Raw genomic sequence first — 24716 nt, 5'->3', positions numbered from 1 at the left:
TTGAGGTCAGGAGTTCAAGACCAGCCTGGCCAACATGGTGAAACCTCATGTCTACTCAAAATACAAAAATTAGCTGGGCGTAGTGGCACACGTCTGTAATCCCAGCTCCTCGGGAGGCTGAGGCAGGAGAATCTCTTGAATCCGGTAGGTGGAGGTTGCAGTGAGCTGAGATCGCGCCACTGCACTCCAGCCTGGGCAACAGAACTGAGACTGTCTCAAAAGAAACTGCTAAGGTAATAAATGTTCGGGGTTTTAAGCTGCTAAGGTTTGGGAAAATTTGCTTTGTAGCAATTGATACTAATCCATGAGCCAACAGAAAACATTCAGCAAAGAGGAAAAGGGAAAGTTCATAAAATTGGGTGAAATATTCCTTAGGAATAGTATTTGGTACTTTTTTTTTTTTTTTTGAGATGGAGTCTCACTCTGTTACCCAGACTGGAGTGCAGTGGCACGATCTCAGCTCACTGTAACCTCCGCCTCCTGGGTTCAAGTGATTTTCTTGCCTCAGCCTCCTGAGTAACCAGGATTACTGGCGCGTGCCACCACGCCCGGCTAATTTTTGTATTTTGAGTAGACACGGGGTTTCACCATGTTGGCCAGACTGGTCTCCAACTCCTGACCTCAAGTGATCCACCCGCCTCAGCCTCCCAAAGTGCTGGGATTGATTACGAGCATGAGCCACTGTGCCCGGACTTGGTTCATATTCTTGATGGGCCCAGAACCTATATATAGAGTTATTTTTTTGAGGACCTCTCATAAAAAAAAGGGTTTTCTTTTGCTTCAGGGACAAACTCTGGTATTCCACTAAATTGAGAATGGGCTGGGCGTGGTGGCTTACGCCTGTAAGACCAGCACTTTGGGAGGCTGAGGCAGGAGGATCACTTGATCCCAGAAGTTGGAGACCAGCCTGGGCGACACAGGGAGACCCCTCCCCTATTTCCACAAAAATAAAAAGAAAATAAGCCAGGCGTGGTGGCGTGCACCTATAGTCCCAGCTACTTGGGAGGCTTTAGTGGGAGGCTCACTTGAGCCCAGGAGTTCGAGGCTGCAGTGAGCTATGATAGCACCACTGCACTCCAGCCTGAGCAACAGAGAAGACCCAGTCTCCAAAAAAAAAAAAAAGCCCACCAAAAAAGTAAAAAAAAGTTGAAAATGATGACAGACCCTTTATTAGCACCTCTTACATGCCCGGGCAGTGAATTTATATCATCTTTCACAAATAGAAAAACTGAAGCTCATTCAGATTAGGTAACTTATCTGAAGACACAGATAAACCCCTCTCAGCGCCTGACTCTCGGCGCAATCGGGATGTTTCGCAGCGTGGCAGGGGCAGGGCCCGGAGCCACCGCCATCGCAGCCCGGGGAACAACGGACTCCGGGAAGCCCGGCCTGGCCCTTCAAGTCCCGGGCCCAGCAAGGGCCAGGACCCTCCCTCCCTCCCTGCAATCGGTCCCCAAACTCGCCGAATGAAGCTCATTCAGTTTAGGTAATTTATCTGAAGACACACGGTTAGTAAAAGGCAGAACCCAGGTTTGTATTCCGAAGTCCTCGTTCTTTCCACCACATTATTATGGCCTTCCTAACGGTAATCCTTACAATTTTAAATGAACATATACCATAGCTCCTCTCCTGAACACCGAGGGACGTTGGGTCACGGAGGTTAGAAAGTTAACGCATCTGGCCGGGCGCGATGGCTCACGCCTGTAATCCCAGCACTTTGGGAGGCCGAGGTGGGCGGATCACAAGGTCAGGAGTTCGAGACCAGCCTGACTAACATGGTGAAACTCCGTCTTTACTAAAAATACAAAAATTAGCTGGGCATGGTGGCACAGGCCTGTAATCCCAGCTACTCGGGAGGCTGAGGCAGAAGAATCGCTTGAACCCGGGAGGTGGAAGTTGCGGTGAGCCGAGATCGCCCCACTGCACTCCAGCCTGGGTGACAGAGCGAGACTCCGTCTAAAAAAAAAAAGGAAGTTAACGCAACCCGCTGCGTCCCCTCCACCGCCGCGCACCCCGTCTCGCAGCTGGCGCGGTGTTTGCTGGTGACATGAACTCAACCAGCCTCCAGCATCTGGAGATCGGGGCGACATCCTTGGTCTGGTTTGCAAGAGGACCCGCACGCCTCCAGCTGGGGCGGAATTGGAAGATTCAGAAAGGAAAGTTGGGGAGGCGGGGAAGGAAGGGTGCAAAAGTGACAGTGTGCCAGGGTCTCCAGGGCCGCGGAGCTCTGGGACATGCGGCGCCTTCCGAGCTGCACAAACGCGTGGGGCGGGGCGTCTCTGGATCCGGAAGTTGCCTCTGCCCTCACCAAAGATGGCGGCCCCGGCGCCGCTCGCCCACCTCTCGTAACCAATGGAACCGCGGCGCTCGGCCGATTCTCGCGGGAGCCCTCAGATCTACGCTCTCTGATGCAACGCCGGAATCGCGGAAACCGCCGGTGCACGTTGGAGTCATAAGACGGCGTCGGTGTTGCAGTCTGTGTCCTTGGAGGTGACCAGGGCCACTGCAGGCATGGTGCTAGGTGGGTGAGACTCAGTGTGTGGCGCGGTGATCCCTGCCTGGGGCAGGAACTCTGCTCCAGCCGGGTTCCGGCGCTTTCCTTAGTGCCTACCAGAGTGGGCGCCCCGCGAATGTTTGGGGACCGATTGCAGGGAGGGAGGGAGGGAGGGTCCTGGCCTTTGCTGGGCCCGGGACTTGAAGGGCCAGGCCGGGCTTCCCCGAGTCCGTCGTTCCCCCGGGCTGCGATGGCGGTGGCTCCGGGCCCTTCCCCTGCCCCGCTGCGAAACCTCCCGATTGCGCTGAGACTCAGGCGCTGGGACGGGTTCAGACACAGGGTAGCCCCTACTCCTGCAGTTCTTCAAAGTGATCGTCAGGAAGGAGCTTTAGGATTCCAGTTGTTTTTCTCCCAGCCTCATTTTTTTATTGAGGTTTCCGGGGAGACCATACAGTGCAGTAGGAAAAAAAAAAAAAAAAAAGAGATACCTGGATGGATGTTAACTGTTCAGACCTACTAGTTGTGAGGCCTTCTGAAATTTTCCAACCTCAGAGCTTCTGTTTCCTTTAAAGACCAGAGGGAGCTGGTGTTTATTTGCCATCTCTACAAAAACTGGCACTGGGATATCTGATTTGTATGTGTTATTTTATTTCATCCTCAGTACAGCCTTTCAAGATGGGGATTGTTTTTCCTATTTTATAGATAAAGAAATAAGCTCAGAAAGGTTAAGTAAATTCTCCAGAGTCACCCTGCCTTTTAAGGTACAAAATCCAACATTCCAGCGTATGTCTGATCAACTTCAAAGCCCATGTTTTATTTTTGGGTGCCCAATTAGATAGAATAAATATCACAAATTAAAATGATCAGAGTTCATTTTGAAAACCTGGATTATTAACTAATGTTTTTATGAGATGGATGTTATTGAAATGGAGTGGGGAAATAACTAGGATATTAATTACTAATGGACCTCAATAATTTTTATTAATCGATGCTTGTTCTGTTTACAAAGGTAAGGAATGAATAAAGTAGTAAGGTGACTAATAGTTAATGGCCAGACCGTGACTTACCCTCATTTTGTCAAACAGCAGAGCTGTACGTCTCTGACCGAGAGGGAAGCGATGCCACGGGAGATGGAACCAAGGAGAAACCATTTAAAACAGGTCTAAAGGTAGAGTCTCTTCTCATTAGGAAAATGAGACTACATTTATTAGTGACTTATGTCAATTATCGTGTGACTTGCCAAGAATTTAATTTCAAACACTAGGTTCCAAAGAGAATTTTCAGAAAAGGGAAAGTAAGGAATGCATACAGATATGTGACTTTAAGATTGTTAGATGATCAAAGTCTAAACTTACTTTTTAACATTTTGAAAAAAGGTTATCTTCTTTCTTACCACATGGCATTGCTTCTTGGAATTTTTCTCTCCATTGAGTCAGATTGCTGGGTTTTCAATTCTTGTAAAGATAAAAGTTACCTTTCCTCAGTTACAGTGAGCTCATGACCAGGGGGCTCCTGAGAGGGCTTTTGGTGAATTTACCACAATCCAGAGTGTGATCCTGAGATTTGACTCCAAGACCACCAAGAATGGATTCATTTGTCAGAGCTGACTCATGAGTCTGGAGCTTAAAGCTAGAATGCCAATTTATTAACATTCTGTTAATGAATTAACAGTGCTGTTATTTCTCAGGATCTAGAATCCTTGAATGAGTTTCGCTCATTCTCAAAGGGGTTTGTCAAGAGCTTGGACTCAGGCTAGGTGTGGTGGCTCACACCTATAATCTCAACACTTTGGGAGGCCGGGGCAGGTGGATTGCTTCAGCGCAGGAGTTTGAGACCAGCTTGGGCAACTTGGTGAAATCCTATCTCTACAAAAAACATAAAAATTAGCCCAGCATGGTGGTGCGTGCCTGTGGTCCCAGCTACTCCGGAGACTGAGGTGAGGGTTTCTTTAGCCTGGAAGGTGGAGGTTGCAGTGAGCCATCATTGCGCCACGGCACTCTAGCCTGAGACCCTGTCTCAGAAGAAAAAACAAAAAAAGGGCTTGGACTCACAACATGGGTGTTAGGTAGTTGATTATATCAGAGTAAAGTGTGGCCTAAGACAACCTTCTTAAAATAGACCATGGACTTAGCTGTTGAACTCATATGCTAGAATCCATTGGCTATAACTGCCACATAAGGAAGATGGTTAAAAGTTCCTTCCTTGGGTCTGGGCTTTGGTGCCTCACATCTGTAATCCCAGCACTTTGAGAGGCTGAGACTGGAGGATTGCTTGAGCCCAGGAGTTTGAGAACAGCCTGGACAACATGATAAGACCCTCATCTCTACAAAAAATTTAACTTCTTAAAAATTTTTTAATAAATTTAATTTAAAAAATAAATAGAGACAGGATATTAACCCTCCCAAAGTGCTGGGATTATAGGAGTGAGCCATCACACTCAGCCAACTACCAAAAAAAAAAAAAAAATTAGCCAGGCATGGTGGTATGGTATGCACCTGTGGCCCCAGCTACTCGGGAGACTGAGATAGGGGGATTACTTGAGCCCAGGAGGTTGAGGCTGCAGTGAGCCGTGATTGCATCACTGCTCTGCAGCCTGGACAACAACAACAAAAAAGTTCCTTCTTTGAACTGTATTAGGAAAAGCAATGCCTTGACACTCCTTTTTCTGTGCATCCCCTTTTTTTGTTAACTGTTACAACATTTATAGTTACTATCAAGTCCTCCTAATCTGGGAGCATTCTCCTCTCTTTTAGGTCATACCATATGGTTATACTTCGGTGTGTCATACATGGGTACTTGTTTTTAATTTAACTTACTTATTTATTTTTTTTTCTGAGACAGGATCTTACTTTGTTGCCCAGGCTGGAGTGCAGTAGCGCATTCATGGCTCACTGCAGCTTCAACCTCCTGGGCTTAAGGGATCCTCCCACCTCAGCCTTCCAAGTAGCTCGGACCACAGGGGCATGTCACCACACACAGTTAATTTGTTTCTTATTTGTAGATATGAGATCTCATTATGTTGCCCAGGCTGGTCTTAAACTCCTGGGCTTAAGCAATCCTGCTACCTTGGCCTCCCAAAGTGCTGGGGCTACAGGTGTGAGCCACCACTCCTGGCTGGGTTTTACTTTTTAACCACTCTTAAGGGGAAATCTTTCATTTCTGGATTATCGGGTGCCTCGTTTTGCAGCTCCTGAAAACTGACAACACCGTTTAGATGAATGTTTGCAGAATGTCACTGTTAACAACAGAATGTCACTGTTAACAAAAGTGTAGCATTCTGATTTGGGAACTGATAGTTTGGCTCTTTCAATTTCAATGATACAAAAGGAGGGATCAGTACAGACTGTCAGGTAATAAGTGAATTCCAAATGACCTAAATGTATTCATGGGACCTTCTCTCTTGGTTTTGCATTTTCATCAATGGCTGTCTTTTTTTTTTTTTTTTTTTTTTGAGACAGAGTTTTGTTCTTGTTGCCCAGGCTGGAGTGCAGTGGCATGATCTCGGCTCACTGCAACCTCTGCCTTCCGGGTTCAAGCAATTCTCCCTGCCTCAGCCTCCTGAGTAGCTGGGATTATAGGCACTCGCCACCATGCCTGGCTAATTTCTTTTTTTTTTTTTTATTTCTAGTAGAGATGGTGTTTCACTGTGTTGGCCAGGCTGGTCTCAAACGCTTGAGCTCAGGTGATCCACTCACCTCAGCCTCCTAAAGTGCTGGGATTACAGGCATGTGCCACTGCGCCTGGCCCCTACATGTATTCTTACAATGTCTAGTTGTTAAAAGGATGAACTATTGAATGTTTTCTTTTTTTTCTTTTTTTTTTTTGAAAAGGAGTCTCACACTGTCACCGAGGCTGGAGTGCAGTGGTGCAATCTCAGCTCACTGCAACCTCTGCCTCCCGGATTCAAGAGATTCTTCTGCCTCAGCCTCCCGAGTAGCTGGGACCACAGGCGTGTGCCACCACGCCTGGCCAATTTTTGTATTTTTAGTAGAGACAGGGTTTCATCATATTGGCCAGGCTGGTCTCGAACTCCTGACCTCATGATCCGCCCACCTCGGCCTCCCAAAGTGCTAGGATTATAGGCGTGAGCCACCACGCCCAGCCCTTGAATGTTTTCAAAAGATCCAGATTCCTTCCTTCTCTCTTTTTTTTTTGAGACGGAGTCTTGCTCTTGTCACCCAGGCTGGAGTGCAGTGACGCGATCTTGGCTCACTGCAAGCTCCGCCTCCCAGGTTCACGCCATTCTCCTGCCTCAGCCTCCTGAATAGCTGGGACTACAGGTGCCCGCCACCACGCCCGGCTAATTTTTTGTATTTTTAGTAGAGACGGGGTTTCACCATGTTAGCCAGGATGGTCTCGATCTCCTGACCTCGTGATCTGCCCACCTCGACCTCACAAAGTGCTGGGATTACAGGTGTGAGCCACCACGCCCGGCCTCAGATTCCCTCCTTCTCTGCAGCAGTCGTAGAACTGAGAAAAAGTCCATTTTTGCAGGCTGCAGATCTTGCGACAGAGAATAATTCACTGCATTTCTTGTTTGATTTAATAACTTGGAAGAGATTTTGAAAGATTATTTGAGGCTTTAAAATATTCATCTTTTATGTACTTTGAACTATTTTTTAAAAACCACAAACAATAAATTTTATCAAATGATATATAACACAGCAATGCTTGATATGTCCCATTGGGGAAAAGAGGTATTCTACATGGGGGAGTTTTTCAGATTAAATGAGTTTAGCTTTTTGTGCTCTTTTTTTTTTTTTTTTGAGACGGAGTCTCGCTCTGTTGCCCAGGCTGGAGTGCAGTGGTGCCATCTCAGCTCACTGCAAGCTGTACAGGCGCCTGCCACCACACCCGGCTAATTTTTTGTATTTTTAGTAGAGACAGGGTTTCACTGTGTTAGCCAGGATGGTCTCGATCTCCTGACCTGGTGATCCTCCCTCCTCGGCCCCCCAGAATGCTGGGATTACAGGCATGAGCCACCGCACCCGGCCGCTTTTTGTATTCTTAACCATTGTTTTGTTGAAAGTTTCAAAAATGTCTGACACTTCTCTGATTTCTCACAGAGAACTAACCTTTTAGATGTCACTTGCAGTTGAGTTTTGCTGTCAGGTGTCTCTTCTGTTGTCCTTGTACCTGTGCTGGTTGCTACAGCCACTTAAGATCTGTTGCTTATAGTCTGCTTTTCCTGGGGAACTGTATAGTGTATACCCGAACTTGCTGTAATTGTTTGTGAGAGGACCTCAGAGCTTCAGCTTTAACCAGTGTGCTTCTTTTTTTTTTTTTTCTCTTGAGACAGAGTCTCGCTCTGTTGCCCAGGCTGGAGTGCAGTGGCACGATCTTGGCTCACTGCAAGCTCCGCCTCCCAGGTTCACGCCATTCTCCTGCCTCAGCCTCCTGAGTAGCTGGGACTACAGGCGTCTGCCACCACACCTGGCTAATTTTTTTGTATTTTTAGTAGAGACGGGGTTTCACCGTGTTAGCCAGGATGGTCTCGATCTCCTGACCTCACCCACCTCGGCCTTCCAAAGTGCTGGGATTACAGGCGTGAGCCACCACGCCCAGCCAACCAGTGTGCTTCTTAAATGTTCAACCAGTCACTGCGCCAATATCAGCTTTTGGCTGTTGGGGTCTTTATGCTTAGATTGTTCCAGTTGCCTTATACTTGAGATGTTATTTTGATTTTAAGTATTGTACAATGTTCAAGAACTGTCTTTTTTCTCCTCCCTACCCAAGGCTTTGATGACAGTAGGGAAAGAACCATTTCCTACCATTTACGTAGATTCACAAAAAGAAAATGAGAGGTGGAATGTTATTTCTAAATCACAGTTGAAGAACATTAAAAAGATGTGGCATAGGGAACAAATGAAGAGTGAATCCCGGGAAAAGAAAGAGGTGAGTCCTGACCTTGCCATCGTGAACGTTGTTAAAGTTAGAACTCTGGAAACCATGTTAACAAACTGCTTCATCATTAAAATTAGGCAGAAGATAGTTTACGAAGAGAAAAGAACCTGGAAGAAGCAAAGAAGATTACCATTAAAAACGATCCGAGTCTCCCAGAGCCAAAATGTGTAAGTTTGTTTATCTTTTCAAATACTGTGGACTTGGCTACATCAGATCATTATTTCTGTGTATGAGGGGCATGTCACATGGTTTGTTCCTTTACATTTTGTTTTTACTTTCCTTTTATTTATTTATTTATTTTTGAGACGGAGTCTTGCTCTGTTGCCCAGGCTGGAGTGCAATGGTTCAATCTCAGCTCACTGCAAGCTCCGCCTCCTGGGTTCACGCCATTCTCCTGCCTCAGCCTCCCGAGTAGCTGGGACTACAGGCGCCTGCCACCACGCCCGGCTAATGTTTTGTATTTTTGGTAGAGACGGGGTTTCACCGTGTTAGCCAGGATGGTCTCGATCTCCTGATCTCGTGATCCGCCCGCCTCGGCCTCCCAAAGTGCTGGGATTACAGGCGTGAGCCACTGCGCCCGGCCTACTTTCCTTTTATTTTTTATTTCTTAATTTTAAATTTTAATTTATTTATTTTGAGACAGGGTCTTGCTCTGTTGCTCAGGCTGGAGTGCAGTGGTGCAGTTTCTGCTCACTGCAACCTCTGCCTCCTGGGCTCAAGTGATCCTCCCAAGTAGGGGGGACCACAGGCATGCACCACCACACCTGGCTAACTTTTATTTATTTTTAATTTTTGTAGAAACAGTCTCCCATATTGCCCGGGCTGGTTTCAAACTCCTGGGCTCAAGGGATCCTCCCACCTCAGCCTCCCAAAGTGCTGGGAATACAGGCATGAGCCACCATGCCTGGCCTACTTTCCTTTCAGAAGGGACATAGAGAAATAATGTTTTAGAGTTATGAGGCTAGTTCTTTAGGGGTTCATTTTGTTACACAGTTGAGTAAATGCATGTTGAATGAATTCTGTCCCAACTGAATGCCAGCAGATGGGGGACCCAGGCCTGGCTACGCTTCATGATGTTGGTAAAGTGATTTAACCCTCTCTAGTGTCAGTTTGCTTATAAAATGAACAGGTTGAAATCTATGATTTTCATGTTTTATTTAAATAGAGTAAAAGTTTGTGAATTGTGAAATTAGATTCACTCTTCTTCTGTTCTTTCTGGAACCCAAATAGATTGCTGGACTATGAATGAAAATGGTTTGATTTCCAGTAGTTCTTATTTTATTTTATTACTTATTTATTTATGAGACAGAGTTTCACTCTTGTCACCCAGGCTGGAGTGCAGTGGGGAGATCTCAGCTCATTGCAACCTCCGCCTCCCGGGTTCAAGTGATCCTCCTGCCTCAGACTCCCAAGTAGCTGGGATTACAGGTGCCTGCCACCACGCCTGGCTAATTTTTGTATTTTTAGTAGAGATGGGGTTTCACCGTGTTGGCCAGACTGGTCTCAAACTCCTGACCTCAGGTGATCTGCCCACCTTAGCCTCCCAAAGTGCTGGGATTACAGGCTTGAGCCACCACGCCCAGCCAGATTTCCAGTAGTTCTTATTGCTGATGAATTTTTGTATTATTTCCTTAGTGATGGAGCTGGGGTTTTTTGGCCACATTCAACAGCCCCTTCCTCTACTCATCTCCTCTCTCCTTCATCCCCCAAACAAAAGCTAGCCTTTTTAGTACCATGTTCTGGAAGGTATTGAAGAACTGTGGGGTCACGGAAAAGGCTCCATGTGGGACTGGGATTGTTGCTGTTGTGGGAGGCAAGTGCTCCACTTATGACAAAGGAATTCATTTATTAATTAATTTTATCTAGCAATATCTGAAATTCTTCTGGGTGTTTCTCATTATCAGTTTTACACTAAGAAAGAAGACTTGGATTGTTTGTTTTGTTTTGTTTTAAACCATGCCAATACAGTGAAATGTGTTTGGTTCTGAGCTGCAGCAGAGGGGCTGTCTCTAGTTTTGCACCATTTGTGATTTTTAACACTTTATTACCATCTGCCTAATATTAGTGAAAAAGTTGGTGTGTATAAATGACATTATTGAACAAATGTTGTTTATTTCAATTTGACAGGTGAAGATTAGTGCATTAGAAGGATATAGAGGCCAAAGAGTAAAGGTGTTTGGCTGGGTCCACAGGCTGCGCAGGCAAGGTAAATGGCAAAGCTTTTCCTTCTTTTTAATTTTTAAATATCCCTGCTCTTAGATGAAGAAAAACATACAAAGATTTGCAGGGGTTTTTTTCTCCCCCTCTTTTTTTCTTAGAGTCTCACTTTGTTGCCCAGGCTGGAGTGCAGTGGTGCTATCTCGGCTCACTGCAACCTCCGCCTCTCAGGTTCAAGCAATTCTCCTGCCTCAGCCTCCTGAGTAGCTGTTATTACAGGTACCTGCCACCACACCTGGCTGATTTTTGTAATTTTAGTAGAGACAGTGTTTCACCATGTTGGCCCGTCTGGTCTGGAACTCCTGGCCTTAGGTGATCCACTGTCTTGGCCTCCCAAAGTGCTGGGATTACAGGTATGAGCCGCTGCGCCCAGCCGTCTTTTTTTTTTTTTTTGGTATGCTGGCTAGACTTGAACTCCCCCCAGCCATCCTCCTGCCTCAGCCTCTTGAGCAGCTGGAATTACAGGCACATAGCACCTCACTTGGCTTTAAAGGATAGAGTGATTTGTATCTTAAATTTGTTCTTGTTTAAAATGACTATTGAAAGTATAAAAATTTTTAAATGCTATTTTAATGGTTAGCAATTATAGCGATGAAGATGTGTCCAGTAAATATTTGTCAAGTTGGGTTTTAATTATTTAGTGAAAATCAAGGGATGTTACCATAGGAAGTTTACATCTGAGTCTGAAACTTGGCCATAGTTTTGACTCTTATAAACAGTATATTTGCATTCTTCCTTGGTTCTGACATTTTGTTTTCTCTTTCCCCTTTTATTATATATTTTATAATATATAAACATGTCACTTTTACTATATATTATAAGGGATTAGCAAATCTTTCACTGAAAAGTGGGACAGGCCAGGTGCGGTGGCTCACGTCTATAATCCCAGTACTTTGGGAGGCCAAGGCGGGTGGATCGCCTGAGGTCAGGAGTTCAAGACCAGCCTGGCCAACATGGTGAAACCTTGTCTCTACTAAAAATACAAAAATTAGCTGGGTGTGGTTGTGGGCACCTGTAATCCCAGCTACTCTAGAGGCTGAGGCAGGAGAAGCACTTGAACCTGGGAGGCAGAGGTTGCAGTGAGCCGAGATCATGCCATTGCACTCTAGCCTGGGTGACAAAAGTGAAACTTCATTTGAAAAAAAAAGCGGCGGTGGAGGGGACAAAAATACAAATGAAATGTTTTAAGTAGATTTCAGTAATTGGACCTTTAGGACATAAATAAGAAAAAGTGATTTTGTTCAAGAACATTTATGTATCACCCACTGAGTGCACAGTACTACCCCAGGCATTGCAGGGGACTCAAGGGTAGATAAGGCATAATCCCTTAACTCATGTTGCCTTCTGTCCTGCTTTCCCCTGGTCGTGTGGATCTTGGGGATCATGTAGGATTTGAAAGTCCAATACATTGAAAATAAAATATTTTACAAATACTGAATAGTGGTATTACCAGTGGGTACTTCAGGGGCAGGGAGCCATGTGGGAGGTCTGAACTTCAATGTCTAACCTTGGAGTTTCCTTTAGATAAGATTAAGTCATGGCTGGGTGCAATGGCTCACACCTGTAATCTCAGCACTTTGGGAGGCTGAGGTAGGAGGATTGCTTGAGCCCAGGAGCTTGAGACCAGTCTGGGCAACTCAGTGAGACCCCTGTCACTACAAAATAATTAGCCAGGTGTGGTGGCATGTGCCTGTAGTCCCAGCTATCTGGGAGGGTAAGGTGAGAGGTTTGCTTGAGCCCAGGAGGTAGAGGCTGCAGCGAGCTGTGATTGTGCCACTGCACTCTAGCCTGGGTGATGAAGTGAGACCCTATCTTTAAAATTATATATATGTATAAAATTTAATGCCTTGAGAACAGTCTGCCTAAATTATTTCTCATTTTTTAGGAAAGAATTTAATGTTTCTGGTGCTGCGAGATGGTACAGGTTATCTTCAGTGTGTCTTGGCGGATGAGTTGGTAAATATTTTCTCTTATTTACGCCTGAAAATTAGATGTTTTCAGTAGATTTCTTTATTGCTTTGTATACATTTATTTAAAACTTTTATTATGTCAACAGTGAATGTCAATGAATCAAAACATCACATTGTATACCATAAACATGCAATTTTTATTTGTTTATTATACCTTAATAAGGCTAGGGGGAGAAAACTTTTGTGGAAAATTTCCAGCACATTACAAAATAGAACCATATAAAAAATCCTCAAATGCCCATCACCCAGCTTCTGTAACTACCTATATATGGCTAATCCTGGTATGATACTGCCCCTCAGACATCATATCATTTTATTTAATTACACATGCTTATGCATCTCTAAGAAAAATAATGTGGCTGGGCATGGTGGCTCATGCCTGTAATCTCAACACTTTGGGAGGCTGAAGTGGGCAGACTGCTTGAGCCCAGGAGTTTGAGACCAGCCTGGCAACATGGTGAAATCCTATCTCTACAAAAAATACAAAAATTAGCCAGGTGTGGTGGTGCATATCTGTAGTCTCAGCTACTCAGGAGGCTGAGGTGGGAGGATCTCTTGAGCCAGGGAGGCAGAGGTTGCAGTGAGCCAAGATGATGCCACCACCTTCCAGCCTGGGCAACAGAGTGAAACCTTGTCTCAAAAAAAAAAAAGATAATATAGTCACCTACTATTATCACACCCTCCACCAAATTAATACAACTACTAAATATCATCTAATATCCAGATTCTTGTTATCAGTTCGTACTGCCTTTTTATAGTTGATTGATTTGAACGAGGATTCTAACAAGATTAACATGCTGCATTTAGTGATATGACTTTGAAATTTTCTTTATAACTCTGCTGCTCTCTTTGCATTCTCTTTTCTTTTGCAGCCCGCCCCCGCTCCCCACCCATTACTATGTATTTCTTGGGAAAACCCTGGTGGATTGTCCTGTGGAACTTCTCACATTATGGATTTGGTTGTTTGCATCCTTGTTGTGTCCTTTAACATGTTCTTCTAGTGTCTGCATTTTTTATAAATTGGAGGTTAGGTCTGATTAGGTTCAGTTTTTTGGCACAACTACTTCATGGGCAAAGCTGTGTTCTTTTAGTTGCATCACGTCAAGAGGCATGTAAGGTGTGGTTGTCTTTTTCTTTTTTTTATTTGAGACAGAGTCTCGCTCTGTCACCCATGCTGGAGTGCAGTGGCGTGATCTCAGCTTAGTGCAACCTCTGCCTCCCAGATTCAAGTGATTCTCTTGCCTCAGCCTCCCGAGTAGCTGGGACTACAGGTGCGTGCCACCATACCCAGCTAACTTTTGTATTTTTAGTAGAGACAGGTTTTTGCCATGTTGGCCAGGCTGGTCTTGAACTCCTGACCTCAGGTGATCCACCCGCCTCGGCCTCCCAAAGTGCTGGGATTACAGGTGTGAGCCACCGTGCCCGGCCGGTTGTCTTTTTTATGACTAGTGGGTTCCGGTGTTGGCAGCCTGACTTCTTCCTCTTAAAGTTCCCCATCAGTTTTTTCCTAATGACTTTATTAAGAAGTGATTATAGTGTAGATGGGCTCTGTATGGTTTTGTTTGTTTGTTGTTTTGAGACACAGGGTTTCTCAGAAAGAGTACAGTGGCATCATCATAGCTCATTGCAGCCTCGACTTCCCAGGCCCAAGCAATTCTCCCACCTCAGCCTCCCGAGTAGTTAGGACTATAGGCAAGAACCACCACACCCAGCCAATTTTTATTTTATTTATCTCTCCCTTTGTTGTCCAGGCTGGTCTTGAACTCCTGGGCTCCAGTGAGCCTCTCACCTTAGCCTCCTTCATGGGATTACAGGCATGAACCACTGTGCCTAACCTGTATGTTACTTTAATAGTCTACATTTTTAAAAATAAATAAACTGTCCAGATATTTTTAAGTGATGTGGGTCAGTGTCATTTATCCATGTATGTAAAATGTGTATTTACATGTATATGTATATATTTACATGTATATGTCTATATATAGATAAACCTCTGTCTTCCACAAAAAATCTGTATTTTAATATTAAGAATCAGTGGCCATCTCACTCTTTATTTTACTAGTATTTGATCAGATAACTTGTTTGTAAACAATCCCTTTAACTTTCTATATGGTAGAATTTTTAAATCAATGTGAATAACTAAATTTGAGCTTTGACCTTTTTATAGTGTCAGTGCTACAATGGAGTTCTCTTGTCCACGGAGAGCAGTGTTGCAGTGTATGGAATGCTAAATCTTACCCCAAAGGGCAAGCAGGTGAGTGGATTGAGTTTCGCACTGGGTGAATGAATAGTTTATTTATTGGTTTGTTTTCCAGTGTCTTTGTTTGTACATTTGGCGTATGTATCAGGGTTCTTCAGAGGGACAGAGCTAGTAGGATAGATGTATATATGAAAGGGAGTTTTTAAGGAGAATTGGCTCACAAGGTCACAAGATGAAGTCCCACGATAGGCCATCTGCAAGCTGTGGAGCAAGGAAGCCAGTAGTGGCTGAGTCCAAGTTCAAAAGCCTCAGAAGTAGGGAAGCCGACAGGGCAGCCTTCAGTCTGTGGCCAAAGGCCCAGGAGCCCCTGTCAAAGAACTGGTGTAAGTCCAAGAGTCCAAAAGCTGAGGAACTTGGAGTCTGATGTTCAATGACAGGAAGCATCCAGCACCGGAGGAAGATGAAGGCTGGAAGACCTAGCAAGTCTGCTCTTCCACCTTCTTCCTCCTGCTTTTTCTAGCCAGGCTGGTAGCTGATTGGGTGGTGCCCACCCACATTGAGGGTGGGTCTACCTCTCCCAGACCACTGACTTAAATGTTAATCTTCTCTGGCAACACCCAGATACACCCAGAAAATACTTTGTATCCTTCATTCTAATCAGGTTGACTCTTAATATTAACCATCACAGCATATAAATACAATAAATATGAAGTTCATGTCAAATTCAGTATGCCTTTTCCAGTGAAATATGTACATTGTACAACTCAGGTGATAAAAAGAATACAATGATTTCCAGCCTTACGGAATTCCTGAATCATCCTCATGGGCTATAATATAGCCACTGTGCTGTAGATATATGAATTACTTTTCAGCCAGATGGAAATAAAAACTTAACAACCCACCTAAATGTGTTCAGAGAATTTCTTATTAGAATTTGAGCCTGTTTTTATTGTTTTTTTTTTTTTTTTTTTTTGAGACGGAGTTTCGCTCTTGTTGTGCAGGCTGGAGTGCAGTGGTGCGATCTCCACTCACCACAACCTCTGCCTCCCAGGTTCAAGCGATTCTCCTGAGTAGCTGGTACTATAGGCGTGCGCCACCATGCCTGGCTAATATTTTGTATTTTTAGTAGACATGGGGTTTCACCTTGTTGGCCAGGATGGTCTTGATCTCCTGACCTCGTTACCCACCCGCCTCAGTGAGCCGCCACGCCCAGACACAAATATCTTTTAAAAATAGAAATGCACAGGCTGCGCATGGTGTCTCATGCCTGTAATCCCAGCACTTTGGGAGGCTGAGGCGGGCGGATCACGAGGTCAGGAGATCGAGACCAGCTTTGCCAACATGGTGAAACCCCATCTCTACTAAATATACAAAAATTAGCCAGACGTGGTGGTGGGCGCCTGTAATCCCAGCTGCTCGGGAGGCTGAGGCAGGAGAATCGCTTGAACCCAGGAGGCGGAGGTTGCTGTGAGCCAAGATTGCGTCACTGCACTCCAGCCTGGGCGACAGAGTGAGACTCCGTAAAAAAAAAAAAAAAAAAAAGATATTTGTGTGTATGTGAGTGTGTATTTATCCAGAAAGAACATTGGTAAAAATATCAATATAAAACTAAACTAAGGCTGAGAATTAGGAGGTTCTTAAAAATCTCAGCTTACCAAAACTTTGACATAAATTAAAATCCTCAATACTGTTAATTTTTTATTTCCTTTTCCCTCTTTCTCTGGACCCCACTTTTAAAAAATGCAGGCTCCAGGTGGCCATGAGCTGAGTTGTGACTTCTGGGAACTAATTGGGTTGGCCCCTGCTGGAGGAGCTGACAACCTGATCAATGAGGAGTCTGACGTTGACGTCCAGCTCAACAACAGACACATGATGATCCGAGGAGAAAACATGTCCAAAATCCTAAAAGCACGATCCATGGTCACCAGGTGCTTTAGAGATCACTTCTTTGATAGGGGGTACTATGAAGTAAGTATGCATTCGTCAGCTTTTGCAAAGAATACGTTTTTTGCCGTTTTGAAACTTGAATAGTGGTGCTCACGATAGCATTGATTTATTCCTTCTTTGCATTTGAACAGGTTACTCCTCCAACATTAGTGCAAACACAAGTAGAAGGTGGTGCCACACTCTTCAAGCTTGACTATTTTGGGGAAGAGGCATTTTTGACTCAGTCCTCTCAGTTGTACTTGGAGACCTGCCTCCCAGCCCTGGGAGATGTTTTTTGTATTGCTCAGTCATACCGGGCAGAGCAGTCCAGAACACGAAGGCACCTGGCTGAGTATGAAGTTGTCTTTTTGTTTTATTTCTTTCTAGGTAATATCTTTAGAGAAGAAATCTTAGTGTAGGTAAATTATGTCTATGTTTAAAAAAAAACCAACTGATAATATTAAGTGGTTAATGGAAGAACATATAACAAAGTTTTGCCACCTTAGATCGTAGCTAAGTTCTCTTTTTTCACTTTGACTTGATCTTTTATATATAAAGGAGCAAACAAGAAATTGCTACTCAGTGGAGAAGAGGGGAGTCCACAGCTAATTTGCAAAGTTGGGAATTGGTAGCATTGTTGGCATTTTATGGACAGCTTCCCAATGTTAAAAGCCTTGCTGGATAAAAAACCAGTGCAGGAGAAAAGCAGTGCTGAACTATTGTCTCGTTCTTCAGGTACACTCACGTGGAAGCTGAGTGTCCTTTCCTGACCTTTGACGACCTCCTGAACCGGTTGGAGGACTTGGTTTGTGATGTGGTAGATCGAATATTGAAGTCACCTGCAGGGAGCATAGTGCATGAGCTCAACCCGGTAGGTGCAGTGTTTATGGAAAGAAAAAGTCACAGTCCTTTTTTGGAAGACAATGAAGTCTTCACCCTCAGTTTTTGTAGATTTGATGGCTTAGTCTGTGGCCAAAGGCCCAGGAGCCCCTGTCAAAGAACTGGTGTAAGTCCAAGAGTCCAAAAGCTGAGGAACTTGGAGTCTGATGTTCAATGACAGGAGGCATCCAGCACCGGAGGAAGATGAAGGCTGGAAGACCTAGCAAGTCTGCTCTTCCACCTTCTTCCTCCTGCTTTTTCTAGCCAGGCTGGTAGCTGATTGGGTGGTGCCCACCCATATTGAGGGTGGGTCTACCTCTCCCAGACCACTGACTTAAATGTTAATCTTCTCTGGCAACACCCAGATACACCCAGAAATAAGTGACTAATTATTTTGAAGACTAGAATTTGATGTCAGTCACTGTCAATAATTTTATAATGTTTTCAGTTATATAAGAGGCTCATGTTTTCCATTTTAGGAATGTCTACATAGTTTTCTAGTCTGAAGTTTTTTATATATATTTATATATATATATATATATATATATATTTTTTTTTTTTTTTTTTTTTTTTTTTTTGAGACAGAGTCTCACTCTGTCGCCCAGGCTGAAGTACAGTGGCGCGATCTCTGCTCACTGCAACCTCTGCCTCCCAGCTTCAAGCGATTCTGCCTCAGCCTCCTGAGTAGCTGGGATTACAGGAGCCCACCACCACCCCCAGCTAATTGTTGTATTTTTAGTAGAGATGGGGTTTTACTGTGTTGGCCAGGCTGGTCCCAAACTCCTGACCTCAAGTGATCTGCCCACCTCAGCCTCCCAAAATGCTGGGATTACAGGCATGAGCCACCACACCTCACTGAGGTAATACTTTATAATAGTTTTTTAATGGAAATTTTAGTGCTAATGTTTATATTTATGTATATATACACATTATATTTTTCCTTTCTTCTGTAGAACTTTCAGCCCCCCAAACGGCCTTTCAAACGGATGAACTATTCAGATGCTATCGTTTGGCTAAAAGAACATGATGTAAAGAAAGAAGATGGAACTTTCTATGAATTTGGAGAAGTATGTATTCCTTTCTCTCATTGTTTCCAAGGTGGGATTGGGCTCCAATTCTCTTCTTCTGGTTAATGAACTAGTAACATGGGTGGCATCTGCCTGTCCTCAAATGAATGGTAACAGCAGAACCTGCTTCTTGGGTTGCCTGCAGATTTGCTGAGTTAACAGAGTCAGCCTTAGGACAGTGCCTGTTCTGTACCACCCAGTAAGTGTGAGTGAGTTTCTTTTTTTTCTTTTTTTTTTTTTTTGAGACGGAGTCTCGCTCTGTCGCCTACGGAGTGCAGTGGCATGATCTCCGATCTTGGCTCACTGCAACCTCCGCCTCCTGGATTCAAGCGATTCTCCTGCCTCAGCCTCCCAAGTAGCTGGGACTACAGGCACACACCACCATGCCCAGCTAATTTTTTTATTTTTAGTAGAGACAGGGTTTCACCATATTGGCCAGGATGGTCTTGATCTCTTGACCTCATGATCTGCCCGCCTCAGCCTCCCAAAGTGCTGGGATTATAGGCGTGAGCCACCGCTTCTGGCCAAGTGTGAGTTTCTAAGCTGCCTTCATGTCTCATGCTTTGCCTCTTCCCTCTTCCTTCATTGTTCTTCCTTGGCCACAGCTTATAAGCTCTCTTTATCATTCTCTAGGCTGGTAGGAGTGCTTTAGAAGGTTGTGAAGCCTTTGAAATCACATGCAAAATGTTGGTATATAGATCTATATATATATTTTTTTTTTCTGGAGAATGTATCTTGTGCTTTTAAAAAGAGGTTCATCCCCTCCCCCAAAACAGTGATTTAAAACTTCTTAATGTGGAAGGTGAGAAAGAAGATAGCCATTGGTTAAAAATGCAAAACCAAGAGAGAAGGTCTTGGAGAAGGTAGCCTAGTGCCCCAGATAAACTTAGCATTTCGGTTTTGCCTGAGAACCACTCTCCCAGCATGCACTCGGGTTGCAAATTTTCTTTATTTGGGACAGCATCTCCATCTGTTGTCCAGGCTGGAATGCATTGGTGCGATCATAGCTGGCTACAACCTTGAACTCCAGAGTTCAAGTGTTCCTCCTACATCAGCCTCCAAAAGTGCTGGGATTACAGGTGTGAGCCACCATGCCCAGCTAATTTTTTATTATTTGTAGAGATGGCGTCTTCCTATGTTGCCCAGGCTGGTCTCAAACTCCTTGGCTCAAGCAATCCTCCCACCCCAGCCTTCCAAAGTATTGGGATTACAGGCGTGAGCCACTGCATCTGGCTCAAGTTTCCAAGACTATGCTAGGCCCTCTTTCCTGTGCATTTAACCATTACTTACATAATATTTGCACATCTAATTGTTTTACAGTTGAAATGTGTGTAGCAGCTGCTAACTAGTTTTGGGTTTTAGAAGGAATTAATAGGTGAAACAATATACTAGGTCTATGTAAAGCACTCTTGTTTTTGTGAATTCAGTTTTGTTTTTTGGTTTTTTTTTTTAAAAGAGATGGAGGTATTGCTGTGTTGACTGGGCTGGTCTCGAACTCCTGGCCTCGAGCAGTCCTCTCACCTCGGCCTCCCGAGTGTTGAGATTATAGGCATGAGCCACACTGTGCCCAGCCTATGAATTCAGTTTATGATGTATAATGACAAAATTTTGTATTGAGAACTTGCATACTTTTAGTGTACCTAATACTTAGTAAAATAGTGTAGTTGAGTGGAAAGAACACAAGCTGTGGAGTCAGAAGTCCCCCCCCCAGGTGGGCTTAGCTCCCGCCTCTTTTCTTTTGTGCTGTGTAACTGAAGACCATTGACCCCCTCTCAGGTTCCTTATCTCTACCTTGGAAGTAACATCTGTTTTACAAGATTGTGGGGACTACCGGAGCTAAATGCCTAGCCAGGACAATGGCAGGGGGAGCCTGTCAGCATTTACTATACATTGCTACTGTTCCACACACATGAGGACACTAGAGTGGATACATGACCCTCAGGCTTTGGGGGGTATGAAATAAGACCTGTTTTCCCCTAACTAAATCTTATGCAGAACCCCGCTGTGTAAAGCAGATGCAAGCTGAGAGACCAGAGCTCTCCCACTCATCTCCTGTTACCTCTCGGCGTCTCCGAGGACGCAAGGGCTCCAGAGCCTGGAGCTTGAAAACAGGTGTGCTAGGTGATTGCTACCTCCATTTCACTTCTTCATTAAACAAATCTATGAGTCTTCTCCAGTTCTCTCAATCCATTTTTACTGGGACGAGAGTTGTCAGTTTTAACTTATGTGTTAACTTTAATTTATGTGTGGTATAGAAGGACGTTTTGAGAGAGAAACTGATGCGCTTAAGTCATCATCTAACATTGTTTGGGTAACTATTCCAGGTGTGCTTACACTTACCAGTTTGACATTGGTTATTTGTCTTATGATTGTGTCTGTCATCAAAGGCATAACTGATTGATTACAACAGGAAAGAAGGGCAGATAACAGGAGAGTTTCATTAGTAATATACTCTGTGTGTAGATCAATGATGTTCTGGAGCATTCATGATTACCGTATGCCTTACGGGACTAAGTGGACCTCATTTGCTTCAGAGCTAGACAAAACGGGCCACTGAGAAAAATACTGAGCTGTGTCTAGTCACAGCTTGGGGCTGGGTTTTGTTTTTGTTTTTGTTTTTTTATTTTCCTTCATCAAACAGCATGGTGCTTGAGATATGCTGTAAAGGGAGACAGATCTTTTATGCTTCATTAAATAACTGAGTTTTAAGAATATGTTTATTTCTTTTTGAAAGAAATTATTCTTTACACAGATGTGTATGGGTTAAGGGTAGGTGTGTATCCTCTACTCTGTTGAATTGATAGGAGGAAGGACTGGTACAGGGTGAAGGAGCTGCTTCTGTCTTGTTGCGATCCAAGTTGTAAATGTTAATGAAGTCTTGTTTGACCTCAGGATATCCCAGAAGCTCCTGAGAGACTGATGACAGACGCCATTAATGAACCAATCTTGCTGTGTCGATTTCCTGTGGAGATCAAGTCCTTCTACATGCAGCGATGTCCTGAGGATTCCCGTCTTACTGAATCTGTCAGTTTCTGTTTCAAAGAGTATTAATAATTTTGCTTTTTAAGGGGGTGGGGACTGTCATCTGGAATCAGGTACAGCTCATGCCAAATATTTCATTCTCTATCTAGAATGACAATATTTAAAGACGTTGGGTTTTTTCACTCTCCCCTGATTGAAGTTGACATGCTTTGTTAAATTAGAGAAATGTAAATATTTGAATATTACATGATCATAGTGGCTCCTTTAGCCCTTGGAGCTTAATTGTAATTTTCTTTTAAACTCTAGGGCAGTGCTGTGTCTGATCGCTTGATAGTAATTGTGTATCTTCTTTCACTTATATTTAAAGGTCGACGTGTTGATGCCCAATGTTGGTGAGATTGTGGGAGGCTCAATGCGTATCTTCAACAGTGAAGAAATACTGGCAGGTTATAAAAGGGAAGGGATTGACCCCACTCCCTATTACTGGTATACGGATCAGGTAAAACCAATTTTTTAAGCACTCAACATTTTTTTCCACTGTAATCGTTCTGTATATATTGAAATTTTTAGAAGGGGAGAATTCAGGGTAGTACTTTGGTATTTGAATGAGCTATATTCAGTTTGCAGGTTATAATGTGGTGTGTGAATATTGCCAGCTTTGTCTTGGCCAAGTTATATGTTAATTTCATTTGAAAACCTGTTTAACAGCTGGCTTGTTGATTGCAACTGAGTTTTAAAAAATTGATCCTACCAGTATCTAGTACCCTTCTTCATTTTCCTCTTATAAAGAGACATTGACTTATTTTAAAAGTTTTTAAAAATCTCTTCTTTCCAGGGTGGTACTTATTCCCTGGGTGATTTTTTCATACCAAATTATTTCTTTACACATGGTTCACGAAGGCATAGAGATTAAGTGCTGGGATTACAGGCACGAGCCACTGAATCTGGCTATAGTTGAATTCTTAACCACAGTGAGCTAACTCCTTTCACGGTGGAAAATTTTAACTCTCTTAGATGAAAGTTTTAACTACGTATTTATTCCTCTTTTTTTTTTTTTTTTTAAACAGAGAAAATACGGTACATGTCCCCATGGGGGCTATGGCTTGGGCTTGGAACGATTCTTAACGTGGATTCTGAATAGGTATCACATCCGGGACGTGTGCTTATACCCTCGATTTGTCCAGCGCTGCACGCCATAACCATTTTCTCCAGAAGCGTGGAGGAAAAGATTATGAAAGGAACAGGCTCTTTAAAAAAGAAAACAAAGAGCCAGAATCTTCCTTTTTTTGTTTCATTGGGGTTTTCTCTTTCTGTTTTTCTTTCTACTACCATAAAAACTATCTCAAATCACCTGAACATCGAGTGATATGAAGGTTGTCATCTTAAGAAAAAATATCCATTTTTTTCTTAAGTTCGGGGAACAAAGTTCGGGGAAAATACCTGGCATGAAACTGTAGTTAGGGATACATTTCAGCATTTTACTCACTTTATCCAAGTTATTCATTTTATTCAAGTTATATGTATGTATAATTCAACAATTTTAGATTATGGTGTAAGATACTCCAGTAACTTATCTTTCTGTCCTTTTAAGTGTACCTGGAATTCTTTGATTTATTTTATTGCATCAATGAATTAAAACAAAAATCTTGGGGGAAGAAATTGGCAATATCTTATAAAAATCTGCTCATATTAGAACAGTATAATTCAGCAGTAGACACTAGAATCAAATGAATAGCCTTTTGTATCAGTTATTAATCTTTTCTAACTCTGCTTAGCTGCTAATAATCCTGAGGCATAGAAATTGAAGAATTTGTAAAAATAGAATTGCCTTAAAGGATTTGAAGTAAGAACATAATTTTGGGGAGAGTTTTTTAGTGATTCACAATGTCCCTCTTAGCATTAGTTTAAGGTAAAGAGGCAGATTGATGTTCCCTGTTTGCTGGTAATTCCTAAGTAATTAAGAATAAATAAGTTCCAAAAGAAATTGTAGCTGGAATCTTAATAACAATTGTGAGTGGCTGTTTGAGTTGCCCCCACCATGTCCTTAGATCTAATCTGTGCTACCTTATTAACTCACAGCAGGCTTACTGAATGGCTTCATTTCAGATTTAGTTGATTTCTCCACCAAATGCATGTCGTGTATTCTCAATAGGCCATATTCCCAGCAGTCAATAAATGAACACCCGTAAAAACTCTTTGCTGGCTTAATTTTCTTAAAGCTAAACATCTCTTTGTCACATTCGTTCATGCTTTTGCAATTTTATCTTTTTTATGATGTATATATGTGAAATTAAGTACTACTAAATTTAGTAGATATTGCTAATGTTATATGGTAATGAGAAGGAATGATTTTTTAACATTAGATATGTGGGTCATGGTTAAATCTTTTTTATAATCTTTTTTGTGTTACTGTTGGACACATTAGATTTTATCCTGTTTTGCAATTAAGTGAAATGACAGGTCAAAATGAGGCATTTAGGCTGGGTGCAGTGGCTCACACCTGTAATCCCTCCACTTTGGGAGACCGAGGTGGGCAGATCACCTGAAGTCAGGAGTTCAAGACCAGCCTGAGCAACATGGTAAAACCCCATCTCTACAAAAATACAAAAGTTAGCCAGGCATGATGGCAGGTGCCTGTAATCCCAGCTACCCAGGAGGCTGAGGCAAGAGAATCCCTTGAACCCCGGAGGCAGAGGTTGCAGTGAGCCAAGATCGCACCATTGCACTCCAGCCTGGGTGATAGAGTGAGACTGTCTCAAAAAAAAAAAAAAAAAAAAGAAAGAAATGATGCATTTATAATCTATTCAGCCTGCATCTTTAAATAAAAAATACTTGGAAGAGTGTGAATGGGCTGTAGATGACTTCAACTAAGCAATTCATTTTATCAGAATTAAAGTGAAGAGGTTAGGCTCAGGTAGCCTAAATTTTAATGGTGTAAACAGGTCAAAAGTTTTAAAATATTAAAGGAGAGCCAGGATATGGATAAGGGAGTTAAGGTGGTGACCTCAGGCCGAGAGACTGAGCATGGCGAGCAGCAAACCTCACACGTGTGGACTTCACTCCCTTCGCTGTGTAGT

General features: G+C 43.4%; 1 protein-coding gene across 3 annotated transcripts; it reads left to right on the top strand.

The window, feature by feature from the left end:
• Positions 1-1360: 1360 nt before the first annotated feature.
• NARS1 (asparaginyl-tRNA synthetase 1) lies at positions 1361-23834 on the top strand. Of its 3 annotated transcripts, none has more exons than XM_004059465.4 (14): positions 1361-2521; positions 3580-3662; positions 8231-8389; positions 8476-8565; positions 10526-10604; positions 12501-12571; positions 14753-14839; positions 16532-16753; positions 16864-17063; positions 17447-17582; positions 18544-18657; positions 21550-21681; positions 22007-22138; positions 22707-23834. In XM_004059465.4, the coding sequence occupies exons 1-14, from the start codon at positions 2512-2514 to the stop codon at positions 22836-22838; spliced, it is 1647 nt and encodes a 548-aa protein (XP_004059513.1). In that variant the 5' UTR covers positions 1361-2511; the 3' UTR covers positions 22839-23834. The 3 variants fall into 3 exon arrangements, with proteins under 3 accessions (XP_004059513.1, XP_018869425.1, XP_063555318.1); XM_019013880.3 differs by having other exon boundaries at positions 2283-2521; positions 3583-3662; XM_063699248.1 differs by lacking the exon at positions 3580-3662 and having other exon boundaries at positions 2388-2521.
• The last annotated feature ends 882 nt before the right edge of the window (positions 23835-24716 follow it).

Source organism: Gorilla gorilla, chromosome 17 (assembly GCF_029281585.2).
Source record: "Gorilla gorilla gorilla isolate KB3781 chromosome 17, NHGRI_mGorGor1-v2.1_pri, whole genome shotgun sequence".
In the NCBI taxonomy this organism is placed as follows: Eukaryota; Metazoa; Chordata; class Mammalia; order Primates; family Hominidae; genus Gorilla; species Gorilla gorilla.
The sequence above is the reverse complement of the archived record's forward strand: the minus strand, read 5'-3'. Positions and strand labels throughout refer to the sequence as shown.

Excerpts from the sequence above, each read along its gene's own strand:
- NARS1 (XM_004059465.4), top strand. Across the intron at positions 8,390-8,475 it reads AATCCCGGGAAAAGAAAGAG|GCAGAAGATAGTTTACGAAG; the intron begins GTGAGTCCTGAC and ends CATTAAAATTAG. Across the intron at positions 22,139-22,706 it reads ATTACTGGTATACGGATCAG|AGAAAATACGGTACATGTCC; the intron begins GTAAAACCAATT and ends TTTTTTAAACAG.